The 11521-nt window shown below is 32.6% G+C and overlaps 1 protein-coding gene across 1 annotated transcript; it reads right to left on the bottom strand.

Moving 5' to 3' along the window:
• Positions 1–1830: 1830 nt before the first annotated feature.
• Positions 1831–3548, bottom strand: LOC120158150 (cytochrome P450 CYP82D47-like). The gene is made up of 2 exons (XM_039169065.1): positions 2574–3548; positions 1831–2475 (listed from the first exon to the last, which is right to left on the bottom strand). Exons 1-2 carry the CDS (start codon positions 3546–3548, stop codon positions 1843–1845), a joined length of 1608 nt encoding a protein of 535 aa, XP_039024996.1. The 3' UTR covers positions 1831–1842.
• Between the last annotated feature and the right edge of the window lie 7973 nt (positions 3549–11521).

Raw genomic sequence — 11521 nt, 5'->3', positions numbered from 1 at the left:
GAATAAATGAACTAAGTCGTTTTAGTGTTTTGGAACTATTGCTATCCCTTGAGGTTTTAAGTTCGAGCATGACATCTGTAAAAATATGTAAAAATATATAAGCATTTATTATTAAATGATTAACAGTTTTTTGAACATATATTATCTTATACTCACTCTAATCTAAAAAGAAAAGAAAGTAAAAAAACATTTCATAATTTTTCTTTTTATCATTTCCCCTTCTCTTACCTTCTTTTTCTTCCCTCATTTAAACACATCAACTTTTTGTTGGGGGAGGGTGGGTAGGGCATAACATCTATGGTAATAAGTGCATCTTCCTTTGACTATGTAATATAATAGATTTAAAATAAATTAATTTTGTCAGTACGCCCAAAAACGAAAACATTATACCTTTAAAAGGTAGGTTTAACGGGATGAATCGTTTATATCTTTAAAATTTTTAAAATTTTATATAATTTAAATATATTTTTATTAATAATCTAACTTTATATCCTTAAAATTATATAATTTTACATCATAATATATATTTTTTGAAAAGTTTTCAATATAATCCTAATTCTACCTAGAGAAAAGAGGAAGGAGATAATTTTAAAAGAAAGGGGAATGCTTCTGGTTGATCTACATCTCAATATTTTAAATAGCCTTTTGTACATTGATATAAAATCATACGTTTATGTTTGATGCATTATATTATAGTTATTAAAAATAGTGATAAAAATTTAGATAATTTATATCAATGACTACTTAACTATTGTCTCTTTTCATTTTAATCATTGATTTTTTAATTTTGTCAATCAGACCATTTAACTATTTAAATGATGTTAATCAATCTCCTTACCATTAACATTAAATGATGTTAATTACACGTTAATCAAACCCCTTATCAATTTGGTCCTAATTTTAATATAGTTCAATAAATTTAATTCTATAATCAGATGGTGACTCGTGTCATCATTTGATTAAAATATTTTTATAATTTAATTATTTTCTCTTTTACTTAGATGATGACACAAGTCATCATTTGGTTGGAAGAAAAACATGTTACAAGGAGTGTGAGGATTAACATGAAACCACACTAATAGTTTGAGGATTAATATAAAATGCTTTAAAGTTTAGGGATCAATTGAAAATATGAATCATAATTGGGGGATTTATATATAATATTTTAAAGTTTAGAGACTAATTTAAAATGTGAGTCATAGTTTAGGGACATCATATACAATTAATTATTTAAAAATTATTCAAAACTGATGAAAGACTAAGGGGTTGTTTGATAAAATAAAATGATTAAGCGCTGAATGATTCAATTGCCTGAATGATTCAAAGACTCTGTATGAATTGGCTCTGAATGTGACATGTTGTTTGATAATAGTTCTGAATGTACAATCTGAATTATGAATATTTTCATTTTTACATTCATAAAGATTTATTATATTATAATATATGATTGTTTAACAAGACAACAAGTGAAAAATAAGTATTATGGTAAAATACCGGGTGCTTAATGATTCAGAATGTACTTTAATGTTGAATCATTCAACAGTGTTTTGTTGTTTCATTCAGTATAGTCTTCATTCAGATGTGAGAATCAAACACGTTGAATGTTGAATGGTTCAGCATTCAACAGTAAACAAACGGCCCCTAAGAAAGAAGAAAACACCCGGTAATAATACAAATTATCATTTAAAAAAAGATTATAGATTATACAAAGTTGGTACTTAACCTATGACACCTAACCGATTAGTTTTTTTGTAATATATATTTATAATAAGGTATTATTTAAACTATTTCACGTATAATGTGTTCATATTACATAGATGTAATATGGTGCTGATGTTACATCTAGAGTTGATAAAGATGATGAGGAAGGCGAGGTGTGAGGACAAGTTGAAGAGGAGTTGCCTTGGTCATGGTTGCACTTGCACTTTGGTCTTCCGTCATGTCAACGGGAGCATTTAAGGGTGTTTTTAAGTCAAACCCTTGAAGCAACCGAGCCATAGTCAAGCGTATAGCTTGCAACGCCCAATTCGTCCCCGGGCAAGATCGTCTACCAGATCCGAATGACACCAGCTCAAAGTTTTGCCCCAAAACATCCACGTTTTCATGGTTGGTGAGAAACCGTTCCGGTTCAAACTCCTCGGGATTAGACCAAATCCGTGGGTCTCGATGCAACTTCCATGCATTCACAAACAAACGAGTGCCCTTGGGAATGCGGTAGCCGCCCACACAACAATCTTCCATGGGGACATGAGGGATTAACAGTGGTGCAGGTGGATAGAGACGAAGTGTTTCCTTAATAATGGCTTGCAGATAGACTAATTCCTCCATATCAGATTCTTCCGCCCATCTGCGTCGACCAATTTTGAGGTCCAGCTCTTGTTGAGCTCGCTTTAAGGCGTGTCTATTGTTCATCAAGTTGGACAACATCCAAGTCATTGCAATGGCTGTGGTTTCAATCCCTGCTGCGATTAGCATCTAGAATATGTAAAAAGATAAGCCCAGATCAGGATCATTGAACTATATGTACCAACGAAGACTAAAAGATTGCAAAAACATATGGTATATATATATACAGTTATTGTAGCCTTGATAATATTTTCGCGTCTATGGCCATATATGGACTCATCGTCATCCTTTATCTTCGACAGCATCACATGGATGAAATTTTGGTCGTCGTCGTTGTTGTTTGCGGTTGTTTTAGGGTTCTTTAATTTATGTTCATCAATCCAAGTTTCGATAAGAGATTCCATCTCCGTTGAAATACGCTTCATGGATTTCACTTGGCTGCTCCATTTATCCATCCATTTTAGAAACGGAACCACTTCCGAAACTGTTGTAACAGTGGCAACCACCGAAGAAAATTCTTTGATAAACTTGATGACGCGTTGTGCTTCTTCATCGGCTTCACCGTCAGGAGCCGACGAATATCTTTTCCCTGCAATCATTCTTACCATCATGTTTACGATCAAAGCTTCAAGCCGTTGACTCATCGAGATCTTCTGGTTTGGAACCTGCTCATTTTTATTGGCAAACAAGTACAAGTGTTTTATAAATGCATTCACCTCCGAGACTTGTACATGCTTTAATAACCCTATCTTATGGACCGAGAGGAGTTCAACCACGACTAGCTTACGAATCTCACGCCAATACGGTCCATAAGAAGCAAACCCAAAGCTTGCTTCGTCGTAACCGAGGTAAGTTCCTGCATTTGACATCGGACGATTGGCGAAGACCCTATCGTTAACGGTGAAGCAGTCTCTAACTGCTTCCCGGCTGCTGATGATAAGGGCTCGGAATCTGCCGAGTCGGATTGTGAAGACCGGTCCATATTTATCCGCTATGGCCGCAAGGGTTCGGGCACCTGTTCGTTGGGTATGAAGCAGGTGAAGGTGGCCTATGAACGGTAACGCACCTGACGGTTCTGGGGCAAGTAATCCGCCGCCAGCACTGTTGTACTGCCGGTAAGTCCTTCGCCTCCACAGATTGTACAACATGAACAGTGCTAAAAGACCTGCAAAAATTGGTGGTGAACGACATAATAAATCCATGATCATCTTGATAAAGACTAAGTAACCTAACTTCAATTCGTTGGTGGATTTGTAATTTTATTAGGATAGAACGTATAACGTGGTGCTTTTTTTTTGGGGGGGGGGGGTATTGTTGTAGGAGTAAGCAAGGCAAATTCCTGACCAGAATGAGAGGAAATAATTATTTGTAAGATTACTCGTAAACTTTTTTTATTGTCTTAATCTGATTTATAACACGGAATGAATCTTCAATTTATATGGAATATAAAATGGGGGATTTTACTAACACAACGGCCTGTTTTTTCTTCTCTAAATGACTGGCAAACAATACCACACAAGTAGCTTCCATAGCTAGTATTTGTTGTAGATATGTTAAATGAATCACGTATTTACACACACACCCTATGCTTAAAATTTAACCATCTCCTAGTGATTCTACTCATCCTAGTTTTAGGAACTCTTCACACGCATTGGGGATTTGGTTTTGCATGGTTAGTTTCGTAAGATCAACTGCGAGGGTAGTCGGTAATTACCCGACGCTTTAGGGGACAAGTCAAAATCACCAATGGTGATAGAACAAGTGGACATCGAAGGGACTGTAGAAATCGAAAAAGGCTCGACTAGCGGAAATGAAATAACGATGGATATGTCGTTAAACCCCAATCCAAAGGATGGTAATCAAACTGAAGGACGGGAAGGCAAACCATCTTATGCGGCTATGGTGATAACCACAAATCAAGGTAACAATCCATCCAAAAGTTTTAATCAAGGTAACGGTTTATGAAACTTTAATTTAAGTTCTTTACTATTTTTTTGTTTATGGTGATAATTGCATTAAGGGGTCTAAAAGGTGCATGTTAAAAGGGCTTCAACGGTCGACAAATGCGACGATCGACGACTGTAGACACGACGATCGATGGATGTGACGTTCAAGACGCGACAGTCGGCAAGTTCATCCGTTAAGTTTTTAACAACGGGTACTAAAATAAAATAAAAATTAAATATTAGATATTATTTGACAAAAAAATAGATATTAAAACGAATAAAACTGGTAGTTTAGGTATTAAAGACTTATTTTACCTTAAAAATTAATCTTGGATGGAGTACTATTTATTATTTAGAGAAATAGCTATAATTGTAACTTTTAAAATTTCTCCATAATGTCTAGAAAGAGGTGATCTAGCTTGTAACAGTTTAGGCGAATATAAGAAGCTTGATTCACTTTAATTTTTAGGTTAAGGGTGTCCACCACCATTATATGTGTCCACCACCTATACTATGGCATGTTTATAATAATGATGGTTATCAAAATCGGACCGGCCAGTTCAACCGGTTGAATCGTGAACCGGTGGCCTGTCCGATCCGGTTACCTCTCAAAACCGATCTGACAATGAACCGGATGAAAACCGGTAAAACCGGGATGAACCGGCTGAAAACCGACAAAACCGATTTGAACCGCCGGTTCACTTTTTTCTTTTAAAAAAAATTAAACCAAACGACATTGTTTGTTCAACGAGCCGAGTCAAATTCGAGTATTGCTGAGCTTGACTTGAACTCGAAAACTTTACAAGTAAGCTCAACTCGACTCAAAAACTCACAAGCTAAAAATTATCAAGTTCAACTTGAACTCGAAATATAATATTAAAACTTGAACTCGAAAAGGCTCGAAATCAAAAAAAAAAAATTAGAAGTTCGATTGAAGTCTAAAATTTGAGCTCAATTGTCGCTCTGTGCTCACCAAAAGGCTCCATGATTTTGAATGTCAAATTACCTCTATTATTTATAGAAGTAAGTTGGGATGCTCTTCTATATTTCTTAATCATGTGAGATTGTTTTGTTCTCATATTTTTACTCTTTAGACTTTTGGGATGCTCTTCTATGTTTCTTAGCCATGTGAGATTATTTAAAAAAAAAATTAAACCAAATGACATCATTTGTTATGATTTTTTAAGCCTCAATTTTATTTTTTGATTATAGTTATATAATTATATTTATTATTAATATGTTTTACTTAAATATTATGTTGTAGTTGATTTGAATCATTTTGTTTCACTTGATTTTATAGTTTTTAATTTATATATGTTATACTTGTGATATTTTTATACCTTTTAATATTGTAAACTTAAAAAAAGTGTTACATATATATTAGTATTGCTTTGAATATTATGTAAAATTAAAAAAAAATTATATAAAATCCGGTTCAATCGCGGTTAAACCAGTGAACCAATACCTTTACCGATTTAATATCCGGACCGATTTTAAAAACATCGATAATAATTAACCTGCGAAATGATGAAAATCATTATCTTCATTTATTTTCCATTCTAATGTTCTTTTATTTTATTTTTCGTGTAAAAATAAGTCGACATATGTTTGATATTTTTTATTTTTAATAATATTTTATTAGTTTTGATAAATTTATTTTATTTAATTTATCTCTTTCTTTCTTAATTATACCTTTTATCTATAATTAAGAGTGGATCTAATTAAATTTGATTTTTTAAAATGTTAAACAGTTTATGAAAATTTAATTTAAGTTCTTTACTTTTTTTTAGTTTTGGATTTTAAATTTTTAAAAAATTATTTTCAGAAAAATAACTTTAGTTATAATTTTTGGACATTATGTGATAAAATTTTAATGTTTTCCATAAATGTTTTTAAAATATAACTAGCAATTTTTATAGAGTATGTTTTAATTGTTTTTCATTGATTTTAAAAACTAAATATTTTTTGTATGATTTATATTTCATAAATAAATGTGAGAGTATTTGGTTCAAATAATTTTTTTAGCATTATGATCCATTTATACAATGTAATTTTATTAGTTTTACATAGATTTAAGATTGTTGGATAAAAAGAAGACGACTGAAATTAACTTTTTATTTTTCCAGTGAATATCTTCTCATTTTTTACTATTAATTTTAGTCGTTTATTTTCACTCATCTAATGATCCTAAATAAATGTAAAACTAGCAAGTTTTACATTGTATAATTGGATCCTATCCCCTACTATAAAAATAAATTAACATGTTACATAATAATTATTGATAACTTTTTATTTAATTAAAAAATAATTGTTTTAACAATATTTATGAAAAAATTGACACTTTTCCACAAAATATCTGAAAAAATATAAACTAAAGCTACTTCTATAAGAATATATTTTTAAAAAATAAATTATACAATTAAAATGAAAAAGAAGGAGAAATAAAGTTAGGAGAAACTAATTATCATAAATAATTGAATTTTTTTAGAAGATTAAAACTTAATTAAAAGAGATAGTTTAGATAAAAGATAAACCAAATAAAATGAATTCACTAAAATTAACGTTACATAATTTAAAATTTTAAAAACTATTAAACAGATGTTGACTTTGTTTAAAAAAAAGTAAAAGAACAACAAATGAAAAATAAAGATAATAAATATAATAATAATAAATTTCCTTTAATTTACTAATAAATTACGTTTAATTTACTAATAAATTACCTTTAATTTACTAATAAATTAATACATGTGTCACAGAGTAAGTAGTGGGGCACATATAGGGAAATGAGAATTGTATTCATTTATAACAGGGTATGACTCTTCAAATGTAAAACGGGGGGTTTTACTAACAGAACGGCCTGTCATTTCACTTCTAAACGATTGACAGACTACTCTCTCGCACAAGTAGCTTCTTCCACAGGTGGTATTTGTGGTAGACATTTTAAAAGAACCACATATTTTATTTGTTATTTTTTTAAGGTAATGTATGTAGTACTTAAATTATTAAAGGGTAAATTACACGTATTATCACTGTATTTTGCGTTATTTCTTATTTCACTCACTGTACTTTAAATCCGTTCAATTTCCTCACTGATCTTTATACATTTAGCATTTTTGGTCACTAAGCTTAATAAAATAAGTTTTTGGGTCACAGATCTGTTACCCCTGACTAACAGAATGCTAACGTCGATAGAGTGATGATAGAGAGATGGCGGAAGCATGATGATAGAGCGACGACGAAGGGACACTACCACATGGGTTTTGGTCGAAACTGGACAAGAAACTCATTGGTGAAGGCGATGAGGTGCAATGATGACTGAATCGATTGAAAATCGCAAAAATCAACAACGACGTCGTTATGGGTTTTTAACGAACTTCAATCAGTCATCGACGACGAACAGTGACATTTCACAGAGCAGGGTCGATAAGGTTTTACCGGAGCACGAAGACGCGTCCGATGCCATAGGCGGTGACACTCACCGAAAAACAGTGACTGAGATCAACGGTGAAGGGTATCGAGCAACTTTTTCACAATTTGTGATGTTTTGACGATCAATTTTGGATAGATGGTAGTTGGGGTTTACTTGGGAGGTGATACCGGGACTGTTGGTTGCTGTTTTGCAAGCTACCGTTGGCCAAAGACGATGGACCGAAAGAGAGATGGGTTTTTGGAAATGAAAGGGAAAGAGAGTTAACGCCGTTTGTGGGGGAAAACGACTAAGTGACCAAATTTGTCAATTATATTAAATTCAGTGATGAAATTGACCAGTTTTAAAGTACAGTGAGTGAAATAGGAAATAAAGTGAAGCAAAGTGATCATTCGTGTACTTTAACCCAATTATTAAATTTGGTTCATTTTAATATTTTAATATTTATTTTTTAACATCATACCTCAAGTTTAGTTTTTATTTCATTTTATTACATTTGTTCAAAATTTAACATTAAATTTTGAAAAAATTTAATATTTATGTACCAAAACATACCAAAATTGATAATTTAAGTACTAAGTGTGTTACGTTTTTAACGATGAGTACTAAAATGAAACAAAAACTAAACATTAAGTAATGTTTTGGAAATTTTTTTGAATATAAAAAAATCAAAAGTGATAATTTAGGTACTAAATACGTAGTTTACCCTATTTTTTTATTTTGATTTAAAAATAAACATTATTTACTGGACTTATGAGAGAGAGAAAAGGTGATATCGCATGTAAGAGTTTAGGCTTAGTCTAACTCAAATTAAATCGGTTCATTTATCCATTATGCGCAAATGTAAGAAGCTTGATTTCACTTTGATTTTCAGGTTAAGGATGCATAAGCTCTCCAACTTTTGAAAAATTAATTAAATTCTTAAATTTTTATATTTTAAAATTTTATCAATTCACTCATTTGATCAACATTAACAATTAAATTTAATATTTTTTAATCAATCGATATCACTTGTCATATATATTATAACGCTGTCAAGTGATTTTTTTAGAAATTTATTAAATTTTAACATATTTTGAAAATTATTTTGGAGTTTTAATATTTTTCATGTGATAGATTTATCTCATAAAAAATGTCAAGATTTAATAGCTAAAATTAGTTAAAGAGTAAATGCGTGTACCATATCAAGTAAAAGGCTAATGGTGATTGTTGATAATGCTCACTTGAATATTAGAAAAATGCTTAAATTAGGTGTTTCTACTAGCGTTGGAAAAATGCTCAAATTAGGTTTTTCCACTAGCATTGGAAATATGCTCAAATTAGGTTTTTCCACTAGTATTGGAAATGATGATTTTGCCCTCATTATTTAGCCTATAAATAGTGAGCAATTTCATTCATTTTGATATAATCCCAAGCAAACATTTGCTTTGAAACACTCTTCTCTTTTGAGTGTTCTTTGAGTTGAGAGATGAGCAATACCACCAAGTTCACTCCAGTTTTTGGGTGTACGAATTCTTGGAGAGTCGTGTTAACCTCGGGGGAACGGTCTGCCTACTGCAGCGATTACACACATCGGGGCGAATTCGTTTCTAAGGCAGTGATTTTATCACGACACGGTTTATCAATTTGTTTCTTTAAAATTATTATTTATCTTTCCTTTCAGTGCTAACAGTGTTATTTTGCAGTCTATTTTTCAACAATTTAGAAACGAATTCTATATACTGCAATCATGACAACACTTTTGAGCCAACTGATTCCCGATCTTTCCAAGCTCGATGCACTTGATGGAAAGAATTATAGAATGTGGTCCCAACGAATTCTGATATTCTTTTAGCAGCTTGATCTTGACTACGTGCTGCTCAAGCCACCACCTACCATGCCGCCAACCCCAACTACCGATAATGATACGGATACAATCCTGAATAATTATGCCTTAGCAAATGCCTCTCTCGCTACCTACGAGAAACACGAGAAAGATAATAAAATGGTGCAAGGACATCTGCTCAGTCACATGTCAAATAAATTATTTGATATGTTTCTTAGAGAAAGGAGTGCCAAGGCGATTTGGGAAACTCTGGAGAAAAAGTATGGTGCAGATGATGCGGGCATAAAAAAGTACGTTGTCGATGAATGACTTAAATTCCATATGACAGACGAAAAGTCGATAATGGATCAAGATCATGACTATGAGAACTTGGTCACTGACATCATTGCCGAAGGGATGCAAATGTGTGAGGTACTGCAAGCCAATGTTCTCATTGAGAAGTTGCCCAAGTCCTGGTCCGACTACCGCAATTCTATTAAGCATAAGAAGAGAGAAATTTCACTTGAAGAGCTGGTAGACCATATGAAGATTGAAGAAGCCAATCGTTTAAAAGATAAGGTTACTAATTCCCTGAGTAATTTATCTTTTAAAGCTAACTTGGTTGAGTCCAGATTCAAGAAGATCGTGAAACGAGGGAATCAAGACAATAAGACAAAACCTCATAAGGCTACCAACTTCGTGTTAGGAAAGGCCAAACCTGAAGGAAAGACATTCAAGTGCTATGTATGTGGTTTAGCCGGCCAAAAAGCTTACCAATGCCAACATCGCTCAGACCGCCAGAATGACAACAAACCGCAGATGCAGGTTGTAGAAAAAGATGATGAAATCATTGTCGCGGTGGTCTCAGAAGTTAATCTGGTGGAAAATAGTTCGGAATGGGTAGTTGACACTGGTGCTTCGAAGCACTTTTGCGCAAGGAAGGAGTTATTCACCGAATTCGAGAATGGGAACATAGGTGAACGTGTGTACATGGGGAACTCTAACAGCTCTGAAGTGCTAGGAAAAGGCAAGGTTTTACTCAAGCTGACTTCTGGTAAAACTGGCCTTAAATAATGTTCTGTATGTACCTGCTTTGCGTAGAAATTTGATAAGTGGTGGGCTTTTGAATAAGGCAATCATTAAGTTAGTTTTTGAGATAGATAAACTCGTACTTTCCCAAAATGGTGATTATGTTGGGAAAGGTTTTTTAAACAATGGTTTATTTGTCACATAAACTCAATTTAATGAAAATAAAGCTACCACTTCTGCTTATATTGTTTGAATCCATTGATATGTGGCATGCTAGATTAGAACACTTGGATATTCATGCTTTAAAGAAATTGATGAATAAGAATGTTCTGCCTAAACTAGACACAACTAGCTTTAACAAATGTGAAATTTGTGTAGAAGCTAAGCATACTAGACCTTACTTTAAGATTATTTCTAATAGAAAGACTGAACTGTTAGATCTCATCCATACAGATCTAGCAGATTTTAGAAACACTGAAAGTAAAGGAGGAAAACACTACTACATAACTTTTGTAGACGATTATTCAAGATATACAAAAGTTTATCTCCTAAGAACTAAAGATGAAGTTGAAAACTTCTTTGTTATTTATAAGACAGAAGTTGAAAATCAGTTAGATAGAAGAATCAAATGGGTTAGATCTGATAGAGGTGGTGAATACGAATCTAATTTCTTAAAAGATATTTGTGAAAAGAATGACATAATTCATGAATCTTCAGCCCCCTATTTTCCTCAACAAAATGGTATAGCAGAAAGGAAAAATAGAACTTTAAAAGAGATGATGAATTCTTTACTAATAAGTTTAGGTTTATCTGATAACATGTGGGGGGAAACCATTCTATTGGTAACTCATATCTTGAACCGAGTTCCTCATAAGAAATTAGATTCTACCCCATATGAATTGTGGAAAGGATACGCTCCTAATTTACAATACCTGAAAGTGTGGGGGTGTTTGGCTAAAGTGGGTTTAC

This window comes from Hibiscus syriacus, unplaced genomic scaffold (assembly GCF_006381635.1).
Source record: "Hibiscus syriacus cultivar Baekdansim isolate YM2019G1 unplaced genomic scaffold, ASM638163v2 tig00111308_pilon, whole genome shotgun sequence".
NCBI classification, from domain to species: Eukaryota; Viridiplantae; Streptophyta; class Magnoliopsida; order Malvales; family Malvaceae; genus Hibiscus; species Hibiscus syriacus.
This window is presented reverse-complemented; position numbering and strand designations above follow the sequence as displayed.